This window comes from Lepidochelys olivacea, assembly GCF_965140295.1.
Source record: "Lepidochelys olivacea isolate rLepOli2 genome assembly, chromosome: 2".
Classification (NCBI taxonomy): Eukaryota; Metazoa; Chordata; order Testudines; family Cheloniidae; genus Lepidochelys; species Lepidochelys olivacea.
Window position 1 is genome coordinate 255,505,806 of NC_140412.1, and position 22,893 is coordinate 255,528,698.

Below are 22,893 nucleotides of genomic sequence, written 5' to 3' on the forward strand. Positions count from 1 at the left end.
CCTCTTGGTACCACTGGTCCCAGAAAATCAGGGAGCACTGGATACAGGCAGCCATTAAATCATCTCTCCAAATTGCCAAAAATTCTAAAATCATCCATATTTTGTGTCCTTAATGAAAAGCAAAATAATAGCTTTGTGTCTGGAAGCAATGATTTCTGTGTTCAAGACTCCTAATAACACAGATTTAGAATCAAGTCTGAATTTTAACTTAAATAGTAGTCATTGGAGTGATGTCTTCTGAGGTCTGCAGGGTTTCTAAAAGGTTAGTTCTGAAAGAGAAATCCCTCCATCAGGTCCGATCTGCAAAAATGTGCACCTTGTCCTCAAGAACTTGAGTCATTCATTTTGTCTTGGTAGGAGTTTGGAATCCAAACCCTTCCTCAAATTGAGAATCTCAAGGCATTAAGACCCTAGTGCTAGCATGTGTGCTAACTGCCTGTGTCCTGATCTCTTCTTTCTAATGGACAGTCTAATCAATAGACTGTGCAGTCAGAGGCTATTCCTAATAAATATGATGCTGATTGGGCAAAGCCGATGATTGGGAACAAGAGTATTTGCCTCCTGAAGTTAACAGAAACCCTGATCCTCCTAAACCTAGAGGGATACACGGGGTTATCTGTGTCCAGAAAATATGTTAGATAAGAACATCACATAGGTAGGTTCTTAGAGCTTTGTGAGGATGTGACCCTGCAGAATGCTGGATTTCAATGGCACCTTGCAAAATTGGGCACATTTTCTGCACTCTGAGGCTGCATCAAGTTGCCTTTTCTGCTTTTATTAAAGGAGAAATCCAGAAAAACAGTAGGGAATGTTCTCTGTACTGAAGCGCTAGCTAAGCGTGGGTAAAGTTCGTCAAGGAAAGTGTCTGTTCCTGGTTGGGTAATAATACATAGCTCTTGTATAGCCATATCTAGGGCCTGATTCACCACTGCCTTGCATCCTTTGCAGTCACCATTTCAAAGGGGTGCAAAATACTTATCAACTCAGAATAGTGGTCTGTTCACCCACTTCATTCGGGTAGCAATTACTAGACAAGATGCAAGGCAGTGAAAAGTGAGAGCCATAATGTGTTAGTAGACATAGTGAGCAGAGAAGTGAAAATCTCAGATCACATCCTTCAAATATTTGATTATTTTAAAAAAAAAAAAGTTTTAAGTGAATGCTCTTGGCAGAGCAGTAATGCACATCTAGAAAGGGTAGTAAGAGGCCAGTATAGCTGCATCAGGAACTCTTTAAAGACCTGAAAATAAAAAAGGAATTCTACAAAAAGAGGAAACTTGGACAAATTGCAGCACATGAGTACAAAAGAGTAGCTCAAAATAGAAGCATGTAGGGACAAAATCAAAAGGCTAGGGCACAGAATGAGTTACAATCTAACAAGGGACATAAAACAATAAGAAGGAGTTCTATAAATGTATTAGGAGAAGGACAAAGGAAAGTGTGAATTATGCTACCTCGCAGGAAAGGAAAGTTAATAATTGATGACATCAAGAAGACTGAGATGTTTAATGTCTATATTGCTTCAGTCTTCACTAAAAAGGTTAATTATGAACACAATTAATGTTAACAACAAGGGGGAGAAAGCACAATCCAGAATAAAGAAAGAACAGATTAAACAATATTTAGATGTATTCAAGTCTGCAAGACCTGACAAAATTCTCTTTAAAATACAGAAGGGACTAGCTGAAGCAATCTCAGAAGCATTAGCCTTTATCTTTGAGAACTCATGGAGGCGGGTGAGGTTGCGGTGGACTGGAGAAGTGTGTGTACAGATCCTATATTTTAAAAGGGTAACAAAGAGGACCCAGAGAATTACAGACCAGTCGGCCTGACTTAGATACCTGGAAAGGTACTAGAACAAACTATTAAACGATCAATTTGTAAGCCTTGTGACAAAGTTTGGAGCCTGTATTGGTGGGTCCCACACGTCTGGGTGGATTCAGTAGCCTCAGAAACTCACTAAGGCCCCAATGTGATCTTCCTTTCACAGTATAGCGGCAAGAGTCACATCCTGTTGATTTACTTTCATCACAGGCCAGTGTGGGAGATGGGAAGGGGAAATACCCCACAGTCGTTGTTGATCCGTAGCGCTCAGTAGGCACAGTTCAGCCTCCTGACTGGATCGAGGCCTGCTTCCCCTCTCAAGGGGATCTCTGTAGAGCATGGTGGGGGGAATCCGGGTCCACCCTCTACTCCGGGTTCCAGTTCAGGGATCCTAATAGTAGCAGCTGTTGGCGGATTTCCCTTCACCACTGAAGTTGCTTTGATTCTCTGGGCCACTTCCCCGTGGTCCCCTTTTCCTAGTTTCACCCTTACCTCAGAATACAGCAATGCTGCTTCTCCTCCAACTCCTTTCACCTGGGCTCTCCCTAGGGAACTGGGAGGGAGAGCTTTTAAGCAGTATGAGTGAGACCTTGATTGGTTCCAGCTGTCTCCATTAGCCTAATGGCCTTAACTGACCCTTTGCCAGTTAATTGGGGTCAGGTGCTGGCATTAGCCTAATGACCTTAACTGGTTAATTAGCTTCAGGTGTCTTGATTGGCCTGGAGTAGCCTTTGTTTGGCTATCCAGGGAACAGGGACCTACCTGCTCGTTCTGAGGCTGATATACTTTACTTTCTTATATCCTTCTGGTCTGAGTCTGTCACAGCCTCCAGAGGATAATAACTAATAGTCCAACATGGATTGTCAAGAGCAAATCACTACACATAAACTTAAATTTCCTTCTTTGACAAGGTTACTGGCCTAGTGGATGGGGGGAAGCAGTAGCTGTGATTTATCTTAATTTTCGTAAAGCTTTGACACAGTGCCACAGGTCATTGTCATAAGCAAACTAGGGAAATGTGGCCTAGATGAAATTACTATAATGTGGTTAGTTATAGTTATCAATGGTTCACTGTCACACTAGGAGGATATATCTAGTGGGATCCTGTGGGGGTCAGTCCTCGGTCCGATAGTGTTAGGTATTATTAATAGTGGCTTGGATAATGGACTTGAGTATACTTTTACAATTTGTGAATGACACCAAGCTGGGAGAGGTTGCAAGCACTTTGGAGGACAGGATTAGAATTCAAAAGGACCTTGATAAACAGGAGAATTTGTGTGAAAGCAACAAGATGAAATTCAGTAAAGACAAGTGCAAAGTACTAAATGTAGGAAGCAAAAATCAAATGGACAGCTGCAAAGCGTGGAGTAACTGGCTAGGCAGTAGATGGCCGAAAAGGATCTGTGGGTAACTGTGGACCTGAAATTGAATATGAGCCAACAATTTGATGCAGTTGTGAAAAAGGCTGATATCATTCTAGGGTGTATTAATAGGAGTGTTCTATGTAAGATACAAGAGGCAATTGTTCTGCTTTACTCAACAGTGATGAGGCCTCAGATGGAATACTGTGTCCCGTTTTTGTGCTCCATTTTAATACAGAATGAAGAAAATCTGGAGGAGAGCAACATAAATGATAAAATTTTGAGAAAACCTGACCTATAAGGAAAGGTTAAAAAAATTGAGTATGTTTAGTTTGGAGAAAAGAACACTGAAAGGGGACCTGATAATCTTCAAATATGGTAAGGGCTGTTATAAAGAGGATGGCAATCAATTGTTCTCTGTGTTCATTGAGTGGATGTTTTCAGAGAACTATCCATGACCAATTTGTGGTTTGTGCCCTGCTTCTTGACAGTCTGCCCTGAGTTTGGCACTCACACTCATGAGCTATTGCAGACAGGTTGACAAAAATATCTTGTCTTGTAACAGTTAGCATATGCTAATTGATAATGTATTACAGAGACAGTGGTTGTTGTATCCAGCCACCCTAAGGTAGAAGGTACTCCAGGGACATTGTTCCCTTAAAATCCAGGCTTGATCAGTATCCTCAACACAGAGCGGACTGGTGCTGGCTCTCTTCACCTAACACTCTTGAGAACATGGGCGGTGGGTGAATCCACCGGGAAAGTTAGCCTCTATGCCCACTGGAGCCCAGCCCCCACTGTGGCCTCTGGCTCCTGCCCAGTCTCCCCCCGCCTCCGTGGCCACTGGCCCCTGCCCCAGGCTAGTCCCCCCCGGACAGCCAGGCAGCACGGCCCCAGCCTCCCCGGGCCGCGCTGCTGGGCACACCCCCCACCCTGGCCGAGCAGCCAGCCCCAGTGCTGGGCGGGTGGGCAGGCGACATGGCCAGAGTGCCTCCTTCCCCCGACAGGTGGCGCAGCCGGAGTGGCCTTGGCCCCAGTGCTGGGAGGACGTGTGGCATGGTGCAGCATGGCCCTGGGGGCACACTGCAGTCCCCAGCCTGCCTGCCCCAGGGAACAGCATGGGCGGTGGGAACGTCAGACTGTTCGAGAAGACAATGCCTTCCTGTTCCAAGATACCCACTGCCCATGCTTGAGAGGATTTTCTGTCTAGATCTTGTGCTCCAAACACTGCAGACTCAGGAGACTCTTGAGGGGGTTTTCTGTGTTGCACAGTTCGAGATGGCAATCAATCAGGCACAATATTCTGTTTCTGACCTTATAAAAATGATTTGTAACTCTGAAAGCAAGTCCTTGTGTGATGGCAACGTATTAGATGATGATGACTTTGTGCCAGTTCGTATTGAGAGTTACTCTGAAAAGGAAGACTGTGTTTCTGTTGATTTTTCAAGTTCGTCTTCAGACAATGAGAAGCTTCTCTTCAGCACTGGTATAAGATTGGAAGAAATGTAGTTGGGGATAATTTCTTCACCAGTCCTCAGCTTGCTGAAGACCTGCTCAATGAAAATTTGACCTATGTTGGAACAATCCAATGAAACAAGCCAGATATACCCAGTGAGATGCACTCACATCTCAGCAGAGAAAAATTGTCGTCAGTGTTTGGGTTTGCTTGGCTAGTCACCCTGATTTCTCTTATATTCCAAAGGAGAGCAAGTCAGTAATAATTTTATCAATCATGCATCATGACAAGGTTGTAAAATAAGATAAAAAGAAACCCTACATAATTCTCTACTAGTGATATTAAAAGTGGTGATGATAACATGGACCATCTAACAAGAATGTGCTCCTAGAAGGTGCAAAATAAATAGGCAGCCAGTGGTTCGTTTCTTCAACATGCTTGATGTTGTTGGAATGGCAAATTTTGTCATTTTCCCGCTTGGCACAACACTCGCCCTAGACAGAGAGGGCACTTGTTCCTTTTCAATCTAGGAGAGTGTCTCGTAGATGGACATATAAAGAGAAGAATCCTTGCTTACCTGTCATCTCACCATGCCCATCAAAACAGCAGTCTTGTCCCTTGACTACCATCAAAAAATAGATCCCTTCGGAGCATGTAGGAAGCTCGGCAGTGAACACCGCTACATTTGCCCAAGGTCAGCTGCCCAGAAGAGCCGCAAGCAGTGTGGAGAAAGCAGTGAATTTGTACGTGCTAACCATTTTATTCATTCCACGTTGATGCTGATGTGTGAAAATCGCTCATACTAAATTAAAATAGTGCTAGTTCTTTCAATTTGCTAGTGAATTAATTTTTTTCACCTAAAACATTAAAGAATTGTTCTTAGGATCGGAATGTAGTTTGGGAACAAAAGTCACTCTCAAAACAGTTAATGTAACTTTTTTCATGACACTGGATTTTAAATAATTTTTTTTTTGTCCTAAAACATTTAAAAATCGTTCTTTGTATCCCAAATGCACTCAGATACCAACTTTCCCCATGACACAATTAATGTCACTTTTTTCTCGTTATTGGATAAAGGTTAAATCTGCAATCTTCATCAGTCCCTGCTGTTGGAGGAAGGCTTTTGCATACTGTGCTCACTCAGTAATTGATGTTTCTTTTTTATTAAATAATATATACCTCCTCATTCATCCCATATTTCCCTCCCTGGTGAGACACTGCTATGCTATTGAACATCCCAGTGTAATGGATCCATGGACTTTCCTGCAAAGAAAAATAGGAAAATTTATCTGAACTTACCAGAAAATTTTCTTGCTTCTAGTGGGAAAGTCCTTATATCCAACCCATCTGGCATAAGGATTATAGTTCTGAGGGAGTGTTAAACAGTCACACTCCTCCATGTTTTTCATGGGCATGATTTTATATATAACTTCTCTGGTAGTTGGGGTGAAATTTGAAGTTGCTTTGTTGTAGGAAGTGTTGTTAGGAAATTCTTTTTCTATTAACACATGAATTGATGTTTAAAGGCATGAGCTCCAAAAAGCAGCTTTGGAAGTATCTGTAGCTGGCAAAGGCTGGCAACTCCCAGCCTGCCATGATTGACAGGTCTCATTTCTTCCCCCAGGAAGCTGCAAGCAGGAGTAAGACCCATTGTAGTGGATCTGCAGACTTACCTGAAATTTTCCTTTGTGTCTAGTGGGAAAGTTCAGATAAATTTTCCTATTTTCTACCTCCAGAGTGCCTTTTGCCATAATACGAAATTCACCATAAAATTAAATTATGTTAACAGTGACTACAACAATGTTAAGGCAGAATAACTTTTCATGTTAATGGAATGTGTGATGGTCAAGTATGCAGATCTAATTTTGATATAATTTATATAAAAAAGCATATAAATGATAGCATAGAGTGTACACTTATAAAGTTTGCAGAGCATATCAAACTGGGTGGGTTTGCAAGTGCTTTGGAGGATAGGGTTAAAATTCAAAATGCTCTGGACAAACTGGAGAAATGGTCTGAAATAAATAGAAGGAAATTCAATAAAGACAAATGCGAAGTACTCCACTTAGGAAGGAACAATCAATTGTACACATACAAATTGGGAAATGACTGCCTAGGAAGTACTGCGGAAAGGGATCTGAGGTTATAGTGGATCACAAGTTAAATGTGAGTCAACAGTGCAACACTGTTGCAAAAGAAGCAAACATCATTCTGGGATGTATTAGCAGGAGTGTTGTAAGGACGACAAGTAGTAATTCTTCCACTCTCCTCTGCCCTGTTAAAGCCTCAGCTGGAGTATTGTGTCCAGTTCTGGGTGCCACATTTCAGGAAAGATATTGACAAACTGGAGAAAATCCAGAGGAGAGCAACAAAAATGATTAAAGGTCTAGAAAACATGACGTATGAGGAAAGATTGAAAAAAAATTGGGTTTCTTTAGTCTGGAGAAGACTGAGAGGGCACATGAAAACAGTTTTCAAATACACAAAAGGTTGTTACAAGGAGGAGGCTGAAAAATTGTTCTCGTTAAGCTCATGCTCCATCCCACCTCCCCAGACACTCAGTTGAAAAGCAGCTGGCAATGTAGCAGGATGCCCATGGAACAATGGGATTGGGTAACCTGCATCGTGTGACGCTGCTAATGTGGATGCAGTCCAGTGTCATAAGGAGCACAGTGTGGACACTCAACAGCAGTTTAATTCCAGCATTTTAATAAAAGTGGTATAGCTTGCGGTGCAGAAACTTGCCAGCGTAGACATGCCCTCGGTGTTTTGTTCTCGGCAAGCCCAGCGGTTTTGATTGTCACGTTCACCATTAACTGCACATTCAGCATGGTTGGGGGAGAGTCTGTATGCAGAGGGAAGTGCGTGGACACAATTTGGGGGCTGCAGGGATGACAATGAAAAGATGTTTGCTGTTTAAGATGGTGTGAAATTCCCTTTCGGAGAGCACTGCAACTTTTCCCACTTTTGTTAAAACAAAAAAACCCCAAAACAAACAAAAACCAAAAAACTTTCTCTTGGCTACCACAAGGGTGATGGATCTTTTTGGTAAAAGCAGAGGTTGGCACTGGACACTATTGCATAACAATGCAAGAGAATTTTGTTATTTTTAACATTTGAGGCTGTAATTGTTTAGATTTGGTAACTTAAATTCTGCTTTTGCAGATAGGGCTGTACCATCCCTTTTGCAATTTTACGATTTGTATTCTAAGCTTAAGGCAAAGGACTGGGGTTCAGGAGATCTGTGTTCCATTCCCAGCTCTGCCACAGGCTTTCTGGGTGTCTGGGCAAGACATTTAGGTCTCAAATTTCCAAAAGTGGTCATTAATACAGGTGCCACAGTTTTTAGGTGGCAAACTTAAGAGGCCTATGGCCTGGTTTTGAGGTTCAACCCTCAGCTCTGCCTCCAGAAACCCCACAGTCTCCTATGCCCATGGCTCATTGCTAAGGCTTTGAGTCTGTCACTGAAGTCATGGTTTCTGTGATCTGTGTCTTCTGCAGCAGCAATTTCGGTGTGTGGGAGGGGGGAGCCAAGTAGGGAGCTCCTGCCAACCCCCTCCTCGAGCACTAGCGGGGGTCCTGGGTCACCTCCCCCAGCACCCGGGCCACCTTCCCCAGCACCAACGCCTCACTTAGTCATCCCAGTTAACGTTGTTTTGTTGTTACATTGCTGATCAGTTAGGGAACATGCTCATTTAAAGTTGCGCAATGCTCCCTTATAATCTTGTTTGGCAGCCGCCTGCTTTGTCCACTGCTTGCAGAAAGAGCAGCCCATTGAAGCTAGCTAGTCAGGGCTTGGAACCAGGGTGGACCGGCAGCCCCCCTATCAGCTCCCCGCTCCCCTAAGTTCCCTGTGCAGCAACCACCCAGCAGGCTACCAATTGCCAGGCAGTTCGGCTGTTCCTCCCCCCACTGCCGTGTGCTGCTCCTGCCCTCTGCCTTGGAGCTGCTCCCGGGAGCCTCTTGCTTGCTGTGGGGGGGGACGGGGTGAGAGGGGTGCTAATGTCACAGTGTCCCCCCCCTCCTCCCACTCCTGCCCCCTGCTCCTGTACCCTATCTCCCCAGACCAGGAGGACACATGACAAGGCTCAGGACAGAGGGAGCTTGCTGGCAGCAGCTGCTGTCTCAGCTTGCTGGTCTACTTAAAAAGGCGGTGTACGTAGAGTGGGGTCATCATACTTAAAGGGGCAATGCACGTCTCTCTCTCTCAAACACGCACTGTGTGTCTCTGTCCCTCTCTGCTATGCTGTCTCCCCTTCCTCCATTTGTGCTGCCTTGTAGAGTGTGAGGCTACATTAACAACACTGTGTTAACCCTTGAGGGCTCAGCTGAGTGCTAGTTCATCATTTAGCAGTAAGGCATTTCCCAGGAAATAACCCACCCTCTGACTCCACCACCTCAACCAAGCTTCACAATCATCATTGCTGTGTACAGTATTAAATTGTTTAAAACTTATACTGTCTGTGTGTGTGTAATATATAGTCTTTTGTCTGATGAAAAAAATTTCCCCAGAACCTAACAACCCCATTTATATTAATTCTTATATGGAAATTGGATTAGCTTAACATTGTTTCGCTTAAAGTAGCATTTTTCAGGAACATAACTACAGCTTTAAGCGAGGAGTTACTGTACCAAAACTACCCATGACTAAAACGTAGCCTTGATCATTGCACCCTGAAAGGAGCTTTCACAGACTTGGATAAGTACAGGATGGACAACTGCATGATGTGGGACCTCTTCCTATACTATGCATGCCCATCCAGATTTACCAGTTTTGAATCCCCTTTCCCTGTGGAAGCAGAGGGGACAATGTGTCCCACTGACATGAGTGGGAGCCCGGCACACGGAATAAATGTACAATGAGCTACCAAGTGTATTCTTTAGTTCACATGCTAGCGAAGTTCCATGAAAATTTGAATTAATGTTTTGTGTAGAGTTGCTGCATGCATACATGACATTCCACTACAGCCTGGTACAGGTAATTATTAAATAGTTGGAACTGAAACACCACTATCTCATTGAACAAATAGATAACATTGAAGGGGTTTCATTTTATTACACATTTTTTGTTGGGGTTGCATTTCATTACACAAATATTGAATGTGTAAAGAAATGCAACCCTAATTGGGGTTTGAATACAGAATCCTCTAAATGCAATGCAGGGGCTTTGTCCACTAGGCTACAATAATCGTCCTTTAGGAAAAACGGGCAGTTCTGCTGTTAAACCAGCCATAGGAACTGGGGTGGGGAGAATTTTGAGATGGAGAGGTTGAGGCCAAAATGTCCAGACTTGTTATTAGGATATATAACTGGAATATTCTAAAGGCACAGTCCTCAAGTGTGTCTGAAGTTTGTTTGTGCTTAAAAAAATCATGTTTTGTATTTAGGATGATTGTGCAATCTGGGATGAGACCAGTTTTTGCTCTGCCATCTGCTCATTTTGCCACACACTTTCATTGAAAAAAAAACTAAAACAAACCCCCCCCAACTCCCCTCCCCAAAAAACACCACCTCCAAAAACAAAAAAGAAAGAACAAAGTTAACTTTTGATGAAAAACTGTTCAATCACAAGTTAAGTTTTTATGAACTGTGCAGAAAAAAAAAAAAAGATCATGCTATTGGATGAGTTACGAATGTAAGTGTTGCTGTTAAAGAGGGATTGAATAGAGGTTCTCTGATGATGCTCCCAAAAAGGGTGCCAATATAGGTGGCGGCTCTTGTGATTTAGATACTTCTCCATAAGGAACCAGATGGAGACCCACCAAACAGCCATTAGCTGATAACTTTTAGCCACTACTAAAATGGCCTGCATTTGAACTGACACCAAGAGGGCAGAGGGGGGTGTGTGTGTTCTACATCAGGAAAAATATTTGTTCAGCCCCAAATATTTGTTCGGATCCAAAGCTCAAACTGCAGTTAGGTATCTCATTACAGAACTTCTGTTCACAAAGTTGAATAACTGAGAGGTATAGTGTGAGTTGCGCATTACCCACTTCTCTGACCAGATGGATGGTAAATTTGAGCCCTACAGAAAACATTTAATTATTAATTAAAAAAAAAAACTGCGTTAGTCTAAATGCTGAGACTGGAAAGTGATCTAAATAGAACAGGCAGCGGGGGGTGGAACATAATTGCAGTTTGTTTTCATTAATTAAGAATGACCGTGTATACTTGTCTCATGGTTCCACTTCACTTGATCAATCGTGTGCTCCTCTCTAATTTGTGAAAGTACATAGGTTATTTTCCCAACTCCACGCTGTTGGTGTTTTCTCTCTCCTATACATATGTTACATATTTTCAGATTATCTATATTTTCTCTTGTTAATTGCTTGAAATAGTGCATAAAAATAATGATGATGGCACTGCTAGAGGCAAGAGATTTGTGTTGGTGAACAAGCATGTATATCCCGAATATCATCTTCTATGAATTTTGGTGGAATCTCGACACCTAACTCCATTAGTCTCATTTGAGAGACCTAGCATAAGGCCCTAGGTTCTGAGTCTCAGGGGACGAGGCCTAGGCCCCAGCTAAGCATTCCTTACTCCCACCAGATTCAAGCAAATCTCCCATTGGCTTCAGAGGCAGGGAGTGCTGAAGAGGGCCCTCATTTTGCAGCCGTTGTTAAAGCTTACTTGTAAAGTAGTACATGGTATGCCGGTGGATGCTTCAGGAATAAAACTGTGAACTAGAACAATAAGAATATCTAAAGCAAAGTGGAGAAAAGTATTAATATAAGGCATTAAATTTCCTTTTTCTTCCCTTCTAGGATCTTAGCTCATTTGCCATGCCATTCCTGGATGGAGATGTGGAGAGCTCAGACAAAAGTGCTTCTCGAAAGGTAGGATGTTTCAAAGCTTTCATCCTCCTTGTAATTTCATAGTGCTTGTGGTAGTATAAACACATTTTATTTTACTTAGGTTTGCAGAGGCTGGGAGTCTTGGGCCCAGATTCTTCCCTGCTGCAAGTCCCCAGTGTCCATGGAATTAGACCAGGGATAAATATAGCCACTGCTGGGTTGCCCTGCATCACTGTTGTACTAATGTGATACTTCCTTTGAAGAAAGAAACATAGTCCTTACTACAGCACTGTTGCTGTAAACACTGCAAATTAAATTTAACTTAATGCAGTAACACGCCTCACTGAATTACAACAGTTGTCCCTAGGAATATGGTTAGCTACTGTGTGATTCAAGAGGCGTTGCTGTGTGGTGTTGTACAATAAACAAACAGATGTCTAAGGGCGTCAGTCTAGTCCCTATGAACAGTTCCCTGACTTCTGGCCAGTGAGTCCTTTTAACTCTTTATAGTATTTTTGATCTGTTTATTACCACTATTGGCAAAATAAGCTGTAAAATTTAACTGAAGCCAAGGAAGTATGAGCTTCCTGCTTAATAGCTCAGGCATTCTCCCTTAATCCCCCTGGAGGTATCTTACTGGAATCCACTCCCTTGCCTTCCTGCTTGTTTTTCCAGAAGCCTGCTGTTAAACTAAACCAAACATATTAATTTGGCAAACATCCCTTGCCAACAGTCAGACAAATACATAGAAAGACAGTATTCAAAACTTGTTATAGAGCAGCTCCATGACCTTCACAGTGGCATCGGTTGTGATGGGGTCTCCTGGTTCCCAAAGTCCTGGCCTCATAGCTCCAGTAGAGTTTGGAAGATGCTGTCACTCGTTCTGATCTCATTCCAACATGGCTATTCTTGGAGTGCAGTAGGTCTGGGGGTGTGTGGGTGTGTGTGTGTGTGTGGTCATGCTGTCTAGTCTGGAGAATGAAGAGTAGACCTCCCCGAAAACGTGCCAGTTCAGCTTATAGCTGCAAAATGGCCTATTCTGACTTACAATAACACTTATGCGAAGAATATTAACTGTATGGTTAAATGAGACTTCCTACAGTCTATCGAAGTGTCTGTATTTTGTGGCTCAAGGCAGGGGAAATGACAAATATTGCCCTAGTGAAGTTAATATGTGTCCAGAAGTGACACTTAAATAAATTGGCTTTTGTTAGCACTTTTTTCTCTATTATTTTGCACCTCAGAGTAGAGAATAATCATGTTAGAAGCCAGTCCAATCCATCAGTAGTTCAGCATCCTAATGTCAGTGACCTTGTTCTTTTCTGTGTTCGAACTTCTAAGACTGTGATGCAGGAGTCAGAGATGGATGGAAGGGAACTCATGTAGACACTGGATGGGGAAAAAATGTACAAAGTCACTGAAAGATATATATATTTGGTGGATCATAAACTGAAGAGTGTGATATCTTTGCTCTGAATTTTTATGATGGTGAAAGGCAGTAATTTCTGGCTAAAAACTGCTTTTTCCATCTACAGTCTCCTATTTTCTCTTGATGATGGGAAAATTATATGAGGGTCAATCGTTTAAAAAAAATATGTACCTGATTTTCTCTTGTGGTCTTACTCGTTCCCAAGGCTGTGTGGTGCCTCTTTGAAGTCCTCCTTTGACATTTTGGAGATGCCTGAATTTTTCCTACCAGTTTTGTGATGTCATTCTGACCAGTGACTTTCTTGGGAAGAGCTGAAACAATGTTTCCCAGCAACCACCTCTTCTTTCAGTAGCTCCAGTAAAGATATTTTTTGAACACCAGTCACTCAGCCTGCAGAACTGCCATTGACGTCAAATTCTATGCATGGCACAGCTGTAGGATTGGGTTGTAGGATTCGTACCATTGAAGAGGTATGAAATTTCTGTAAGTCAGCCTTTGCTGAAGATAAGCAAACAAACAATTCAAATTAGTATTTTACTTCAGGTAAAGTGGTTCTCCCTTCTCCAAGGTTGAAATCACAGTCTGACCCATCTAACTTGCACATGCAAAAAGAAGTGACTCCTTCATATATAGGGTCTGTTTCCCATGTCCCAGTCATTTTGGAGACCTGCAGTAAATCAGAGATGTCTATCTTTTCATACTTAAATCCCTTCACTGTCTAGGTTATAGAGTGAGTTAAAGGTGAGTAGTCCACAAGATCTCACTATCATCTGCTTTTAAAGTTTATCATTAAATTTGACTGTTCTTCCTTGGGAAAGGGTGCAAAGGCACTTTTAGAAAATGTATTTGTAAGTGTTTCCTGTGGTGCTCATCACTATAATATCTGAGCAGCTCACAATCATTAATGAATGTATCGTCCTAACATCCCTTTCAGGCATGGAAGTAGTATCCTTATTGTACAAATAGTGAACTGAAGGACTGAAAATGTTTTGCCCAAGAACACACAAGAAGTCTGTGGCAGAGCTAGGAATAGAACGTAGATATCCTGAGTCCCTTCCAGTACCTTAATTGCTTAAACTTAAGAATAATAATAAGCTATAACCATCCTTCCTCTCCTCACTGTCTGGTGCCATGTGAACAAGGAGTTAATCTCAGCTCAGCTTTCTCCTTCACTGCTCAGGGCAGGGACTATAGTTTGACTGCTTGGAGACTTCTCATGTAAGCTTCTGGTGTGACATGCTACCGAAGCAGCACTTGTTGATTGGGTGAATGTTCTCCCTCTTCTATAGATAGGGGGAAGTACATCAGTATTCATGCTGTTAGACCCTTATGGAGAACTTGGTACTGTTGATCTCCAAATACACCTGTCCAGGAGTTCCCTGAAATGATGCAAGTCCTCCTTTCTGATGGAACTCAGAGTATCATTAAGACAATTAGTTCCCCCCACCTCCAGAGATCTTACCTATGGAGTCCCACAAAGCTCAGTCCTGATGTATTCAACATCTATATGAAATAGCTGGTGAGACTGAGAGACAACATGGACTAAAGCCTCAGCAGTATACTCTGATATATAGAATCATAGAATTGTAGGACTAAAAGGGACCTTAGTCCAGTCCCCTGCATCTAGATCATGCCTGACTGGTGTTTGTCTAACCCGCTCTTAAAAAATCTCCAATGATGGAGAATCCAGAACCTCCCTAGACAATTTATTCCAGTGCTTAACTATCCTGACAGGAAATTTTTCCTAATGTCCAACCTGTACTGCCTTTGCTGCAATTTAAGCCCATTGCTTCTTGTCCTTGTCCTATCCTCGGAGATTAACAAGAACAATTTACCTCCCTTCTCCTAATAACAAGCTTTTATGTACTTGAAAACGGTTATTAGTCTTCTCCAGTTTTTTCAATCTTCCCTCACAGGTCATGTTTGCTAGACCTTTAATCATTTTTCTTGCTCTTCTTTGGACTTTTTCCAATTGTCCAGATGTTTCCTGCAGTGTGGCACCCAGAACTGGACATAATAGTCCAGTTGAGGCCTAATCAGCACGGAGTAGAGTGGAAGAATTACTTCTTGTGCCGTCCTTACAACACTGCTGCTAATACATCTCAGAATAATTATTGTTTTTGCAACAGTGTTACACTGTTCACTTATGTTTAGCTTGTTGATCCAATATGACCCCCAGATCCCTTTCTGCAGTACTCCTTCCTAGGCAGTCATTTCCCATTTTGCATGTGTGCAACTGATTGTTCCTTCCTAAGTGGAATACTTTTCTTTTGTCCTTATTGATTTCATCCTATTTACTTCAGACCATTTCTCCGGTTTGTCCAGATCATTTTGAATTTTAATCCTGTCCTTCAAAGAACTTGCATCCCCTCCCAGCTTGGTATCATCTGCAAACTTTGTAAGTGTACTCTCTGTGCCATTATCTAAATCATTGTTGAAGATATTGAACAGAACCAGACCCAGAACTGATCCCTGCAAGACCCCACTTGATATGCCCTTCCAGCTTGACTGTGAATCACTGATTGCAACATTAAGTGAGGAGTTACTGTAGCTATGTTCCTGAAAAATGCTGCTTTAAGCGAAACAAGGTTAAGCGAATCCAATTTCCCCATAAGAATTAATGTAAATGTGTGGGAGCCAGGTTCCAGGGAACTTTTTTCGCCAGACAAAAGTCATTATACACATACACACACACACAGAGCGTAAGTGTTAAACAAACAATTTAATACTGTACACAGCAATGATGATTGTGAAGCTTGGTTGAGGTAGTGGAGTCAAAGGGTGGGATATTTCCCAGGGAATGCTAAATGATGAACTAGCACTCTGCTGAGCCCTCAAGGGTTAACACGTTGTTGTTGTAGCCTCACGCTCTACACGGCAGCACAAGTGGAGGGAGGAGACACAATAGATGCGTGGCAGTGGCTGCAAACATTCCGTGTGGAAACCGAACATGATAAACCAACGCTGTCCCACGAGAGCACACCAGTTCCTCCACTTTCCAAAGTGCTGGGGGGCGGTGCGTGTGTGTGTAAGACAGAGACACACACCGTGTGTGTGTGTGTGTGTGTGTGTGTGTGTGTGAGAGAGAAAGAGAAAGAGAGAAGCGCTTTGCCTCTCTAAGTACGCTGACCCCACTCTAAGTACACTGCCTTTTTAAGTAGATCAGAAAGTTGAGACAGCATCTGCTGCCTGCAAACTTCCTCCGTCCTGAGCCCTGTCTCCTGTCATGTCCCTCCCCTGCTCTGTAGAGATGGGATACAGGAGCGGGTGGAGGGTGACACCCTGACATCAACACCCCTCTTTCTCCCCATCCCCTGCACAGCAAGCAGGAGGCTCCCAGAAGCAGCTCCAAGGCAGAGGGCAGGAGCAGCGCATGGCAGTGGGGGGAGGGACACCTGAATGTCTGGCAATTGATTGCCTGCTGCGTGGCTGCCATGCGGCGAATTTAGGGGAGCTGATGGGGGGGCTGCCGGCCCACCCCAAGCCCGCACCAGCTTGCTCCAACGGGCTGCTCTTTCTGCAAGCAGTGGACAAAGCAGGCGGCTGCCAAACAACGTTGTAAGGGAGCATTGCACAACTTTAAACGAGCACGTTCTCTAATAGATCAGTGACATAACAACGTTAACCGGGACGATGTTATGTGAGGAGTTACTGTACTCTCTGGGAATGGTTTTTCAACCAGTTATCCACTTACTATATAGTAGCTCCATCTAGGTTGTATTTCCTTAGTTTATGAGAACGTCACTTGAGACAATATCAGAAGCTTTACTGAAGTCAAGATATATCACCTCTACTGCTTCCCCGCTGTCCACAAGGCTTGTTACCCTGTCAAACAAAGCTATTAGGTTGGTTTGACGTGATTTGTTCTTGACAAATCCATGCTGACTGTTACTTATTACCTTATTATCTTCTAGGTGTTTGCAGATTATTTGCTCCATTATCTTTTCGGGTACTGAAGTTAACCTGACTTTACATAAGACGTAAACACTATTGTTAGAATGGGAATTGCTCATTTATGAGCATAAACTTGACCTAGTTGGCATTCCTGAAATCTGGTGCAAAGATTCACACAATTGGAATGTGAGATAATGGTTATGGTCTATTCAGGAAGGACTGAGTGGGCAATGGGGATGGGGAGTGACATACTGGCAAATTGGAAGCAAATGATCTTGAATGCATACGGATTAATATTCTGACAGATAAAGTACAAGATGCGATACCAGTTGGCATCGGCTACAGCCACCAAATCACACTAGAGAACAGGAGAGCGGCTTGTTAAGCCCTATCTGTAATGTGTAAGGGAGAAAAAAAAATGCATTATCATGAGGGACTTCAATCTGAGCAACATATTCTCTCATGCTTCCAGTTCTAATATATCCTTATAATTTCGAAAAGCTATAGAAGACAATTCCTTAACTCACAAAGTATTGCATCCAACAAAGGGGGCTTCTATGTTAGACCTTATCTTGACAGATAAAGGGGAATTGATCACAGAACTAAAAAGTAGTGGTACCTTAGGTACAAAGGATCAGAAAGACTTGATTACATTTGTTATGTGCAAACAGAATAAAGTCCAAACCAGTAAGATGTGCATTCTTGGATAATTAAAATGAATGAGAATTTGGAAAGTTACTAGATGTCCAAAAAGCCACAATGAAGTAAGTAGGCCCTGCTGGTTTAAAAAATCAAACAATACAAAAAACTTGGCTTAGAGGGGAAGTGAAAGCAGCTTTAAACATTTAAAAAATCCCTGTAAAACACATGGAAGAAAGGGGAAGTTATAGCAATGAATAAGGTTAAGATTGTGTCAGGGTTATTTTTAGTAATAGTCACGGACAGGTCACGAGCAACAAACAAAAGTCATGGGAGCTCGTGACCTGTGTATGACTTCACTAAAAATAACCGGGGGGGGGCAGGGCTGGGGTGGGGTGGGGTGGGGTGGGGGGAGGAATGACAGCTGGAGCCCCATAGGGTTGGACTGACAACCTGAGCCCCACCGCCTTTGTTGGGGCGGTGGGGGGGGCGGGCGAATAGCCTTGGCTCCAGCCACAGACCCAGAAGGTAGGGGTACGCAGCCCTGGCCGCAGCCATGGGGGATGTGGGGGGGCACAGCCCTGGCTCTGGCCCCAGCCATAGCTGTGGGGGAGGGCAGCCATGGGGCAGGGGTGCACAGTCCCAGCTGAAGCCACAAGGGTGGGGAGGGGCATACAGTCTTGGGTCCAGCACCAGCTGCAGGGCAGGGGCATGCAGCCTCAACTCCAGCTGCGGCTGAAGCTGCAGGGCGGGAGTGGGATGCACAGACCTGGCTCCAGGGCAGGGGGAAAGTGGTGCACAGTCCCAGCTCTAGCCCCAGCTCTGGGACAGGAGCACACAACTGTGGGGGGAGGGAGGGCGCACAGCCCCAGCTCCAGCCCCGGTTTCAGCTGAAACCGAAAAAGTCATGGAGGTCCAGTAAAGTCACAGAATCCATGACTGCCATGACCTCCATGACTAAATCAGATCCTTAGTAATGAATATAACTCAGAAGCTAGGAACTGTAGAAAATTAATATGGGAGGCAAAAGAGGACACAAGAAAAAATTAATGGCCAGCAGAGTTATGGATAAGAAGAGGGGATTTACGTATATTAAGAGCAAAAGGAATCCTAACCATGGTGTTGGTCCATTACTAGATGGAAATGGTAGAACTGTCAATAATAATGCAGAAAGAGCAGAAATGTTCAATAAATATTTGTTCTATATTTAGGAAGATGATGATGATGAAGTACTTTCCATTCCAACTGTAACTAAGGAGGATATTAAATAACAGTACTAAAGCTATATATTTTTAAATCTTATAGTCTGGTTAATTTGCATCCAAGAGTTTTAAAAGAGCTGACCAAGGAGCTTGCTGGACCATTAATGATAATATTTGCTAAGTCTTAGAACACTGGAGAAGTTCCAGATGAGTGCAAGAAAACTAATGTGCCAGTATTTTAAAAGGGTAACCAAGATAACCTGGGTAATTATAACCCTGTTAGCTTGACATTGATCCCAGGCAAATAATACAATAGCTGATACTGGACTCAATTAATAAAGAATTAAAGGAGGGTAATATAATTAGTGCCAATCAGCATGGGCTATTGTAAAATAGATCCTGTCAAACTAACTTGATATTTTTTTATGAAATTACAAGGGTGGTTGAAAAAGCTGTGTGTGTTCAAGTAATATTCTCAGACTTCCACAAGGCATTTGACTTGGTACCACAGAATATTTTGATTACAAAACTAGAATGAGGCAAAATTAATGTTTCACATATTGAACTGATTAAAAACTGGGTAACTGATAGGTTTCAGAATATAATTTTAAATGGGGAATCATCAAGCAGGTTTGTTTACAGTGGGGTCCCACAGGGATCGGTTCTTAGCATTATGCTATTTAGTATATTTATTAATGATCTGGAGGAAAACATAAAATGATTGCTGATAAGGTTTGCAAATGCAAATGCTGATAAGGTTTGCAAAGGTTTACACATAGTTTGGGGGAGTGGTAAATAATGAAGAGGACAGGTCACCAATACAGAGTGATCTGAATTGCTTAGAAAGCTGGGTATAAGCAAACAGTAGGCATTTTAATATGTCCAAATGTAAGGTCATTCATCTCAGAACAAAGAATGTAGGCCATACAGTGCAAGCAGTGGCTCTGAAAAGGACTTGGGTCATGGTGGATAGTCAGTTGAACATGAACTCCCAGTGCTACACTGTGGCCTAAAAGGCTAATGCTATCCTTGGATATGCAAACAGGGCAATCTGGATGAGGAATAGGGAAGTTACAATACTTCTGTATTTGGCACTGGTGCAACTGCTACTGCAATACCATGTCCAGTGCTGGTATCCACAGTTCAAGAAAGATGATAATAAATTGGAGAGAGTTCAGAGCGGAGCCGTGAGACTGATTGGAAAACATTCCTTATAGTGAAAGACTCAAGGAGCTCCATCTGTTCAGCTTAACAATAGCGAAGGATAAGTGATGACTTGACCACAGTCTAGAAGTACCTAAATGGGGAACCGAAATTTGATAATAGAGCACAATCCAGTCTAACAGACCAAAGTATAACAAGATCCAATGGCTGGAAGTTAAAGCTAGACAAATTCAGACTAGAAATAAAATGCAAAATGTTAATAGTGATTGTTATATTAAGCATTGGAATAACTTATCAAGGGCTGTAGTGGATTCTCCATCACTTACAATTTTAAACATCAAGACGGAGTGTTTTTTCTAAAAAATATTCTCTAGATCAAACAGGAATTAATTCAGGGAAGTTCTATGGCCTGTGTTATACAGGGGTCAGACTAGGTGATCACAGTGGTCCCTTCTGGCCTTAGAAACTATGAACACCATCTCCAAGAGAGGAGTAGTTAGCTGAAACTGAATGCAGGCAAGAGTTTTGTGATGCTGGTAGGAAGAGTAAAGCAGTCACAGCCCTTGACAGGCTTCCTCTGGTGGTCAGACATAAGTCTGCTGTATTGGACTCAACCCTTGGATCCCAGTTTCCTTTAAGCCCAGTGGGTGTAGGCCAGGGGTCTCAAACACGTGGCCCGCATGTGGCCTACAGAGTTATTTGCTGCAGCCCACCCAGCTCCCCACCCCCCTGGAGTTATTTCCTGCTGCCGCCAAGCTCCCCTCACCTGCCGCCCCCACAGCGTGCCGCGTCCCCATTCCTCTGCCTACCTCCAGGTGCTTCCCACCACCAAACACCTGTTTGGCGGTGCTTAGTGCTTTCCAGGAGGGAGGGGGGAGGAGCGGGGAGCTGCATGCTCCTAGGAGGAGGCAGAGAAGAGGCAGGGCAGGGGCGGGGATTTGGGGAAGGTGTTGGAATGGGGGCGGGGAAGGGGTGGGAAGAGGCGGGGCAGGGGTGAGGCCTCATGGAAGGGCTGGAGTGGGGGCAGGGCCAGGGCAGAGGCGGGGGGGGCTTTTGTATCTTTATTTGTAAAGGTGTCAGTAATGCGGCCCTTGGGCCAATGTACTAGTTCTCATGTGGCCCTCGTAGTGATTTGAGTTTGAGATCCCTGGTGTAGGCAATATCCTGACACTGTCTTAACCTGACCTCTCTGGCACACTCCTGGGGAACAGAACCTTTCTCTTGTACCCCCTTATTGGGATGTGGGATCCCACAGTTCAGCTGCCCTAGGCCCCAGTGCTAGTGCTGATCTCTCGAGTGTCCCTACTAGCTTAAGCAGGCGTTTCCCAGAGCACCGCCCAGGTGGGTACTCCCACCCATCCCTGCATGCAAGACCCTCCCTCAGTTTTCTTACCCCTCCAGAGAGCGCTTTGGCTCTTAGTGTCCTTCAGGGAGTCTAGGGTCCTCTCTCCTCCAGTTCGTTCCGGTGATGGTCTCCCATGCTATAGAATGTATCTCATTTAAAGAGAAATTTCTAACGTTTTGTCCCTTCCTGTCCTTCCCTGGGGAATTTTCCATTTTCTAACCCTCTGTGTGCTGGGCATAGAGGGTCATTAATAATTAATGTGCTTACCACTTATTGTCTCTCCTGTCCATCTCTTATTGAACCTAGGGGATTTACTCATTTTTCTCTCATCCCATTGATACCCTATGCTTCAAGTCAGCTGAAGAAGAATGGATGAGACTCCATTTAAGGAGTGCCCCCAAGGGGTCTGTAATAATAATGGGCACTTCTTTTCCCATGAGTGCTGAGTACCCAGGCCTGGTTTACGCTTACAATTTAGATTGGCCTAGCTACATCACCCAGGAGTGCAAAAAATTCACACCCGTGAGCTCCACAGTTAACCCCCAGTGTAGCTATGGCTTGGTCAATAAAAGAATTTTTCCATTGACCTCACTACTGCTGCTTGAAGAGGTAGATTAACTTCACCCATGGGAAACCTCTTCCATTATTGTAGGACGTGTGTACAGCGGCACAGCTGCAGTGCTGTAGGTTTGCTGTACTAGGGCCTGTAGTGTAGCTTGGCCTCAGCCTCTAAAGCACTTCCAGCCCCTACTGGCTCTGGGAACTGAGATCAGAAGCATAACCCAGGTCGTCCACATGGCCGCGCAGAGCACTCTCTCTAGGCTACCGGGTCAGCCAACTTGGTCGTATCCTATTTTATTTTAGGAAGGTGACATCGCTCTGATTCTGTAGGATGCTTTATCATCTCCTTGCTGTAACTCATACAGAATCAAGGAAAGTAATAGTGCAGAGCATAACCACATGCTGCATGGGAATGCAAACCCTCCATTATCTTCTGGTCTAATCAAGCCAGCTCTTCTGATTCTATGAGCTCTTTTGTTCCACCGGAATGAGGAAATCATCCAATTAAGTTTATCAAAGAGCCTCTTATTGAGATTCACTGGAAGGGCAGGAAATAAGTAGAGACTTCTAGCTAGTGTATTCTCTCTAATTACATTTATTCTCCCCATCAAGGAGAGTGGAAGGAGATTCTTTTTCTGTTAATCTGCCTTCATTTTTTTCAGCATAGAAGCATAATTAAGGTCAAATAACTCACTGAAAGAGAAGGATAACAAAACCCAAATGTTCCATAAACATCCTAGCCCCTTTGAATGGAAGAGGGGGAGGGCAGTACAGGAGTATTTAATAGGAGCTGGACTCAAGGCGCAAATTTCAAATCAAAATGTCCCCTAAATTCAGGAGTGTTCAAAACCAGGATATTAGTTTGAGCCCATTTCTAGTCTGGGAATAAGTCAATATTTTCAAACCTTAGAGTACCAATAAGCATCTAAATCCATTATCGGAAGTTGAATCAAAGTTGACTGAATTTTCAGAGGTTCTGAGCACCAAAAATTCCTTTGAACTCATTGTCAGATGGATGGTGAGAGGGGTCATTTTGGCAGGAGTGTTTTGGATAGATTTTAGACAAGTGATATGTATATCCAGGAGGCCAGAGAAGAGTACTTTGCAGTCCTCAAGACCAAAGTTCAGACAAGTGCCTTAGCTTTTGGGACAGAAAGGAAGAACCAGATTTTCAGTAAGAAATTGAGGAAAGAAAGCCACGAGATTTGGATGTGAGGGAGG

At 43.4% G+C, this 22,893-nt stretch overlaps 1 protein-coding gene across 2 annotated transcripts in view; it reads left to right on the forward strand.

The window, feature by feature from the left end:
• PRKAG2 (protein kinase AMP-activated non-catalytic subunit gamma 2) overlaps window positions 1-22,893 on the forward strand; it is a 386,465-nt gene that overhangs the window by 98,026 nt on the left and 265,546 nt on the right. For both annotated transcript variants that reach the window (XR_014710259.1, XM_084619463.1), the window contains exon 2: window positions 11,409-11,480. Coding sequence is in view for 1 of the 2 variants with exons in the window: in XM_084619463.1 (XP_084475589.1) it covers window positions 11,409-11,480 (72 nt within the window). In the remaining variant the exon portion in view is untranslated. The remainder of the gene's footprint in view (window positions 1-11,408; window positions 11,481-22,893) is intronic.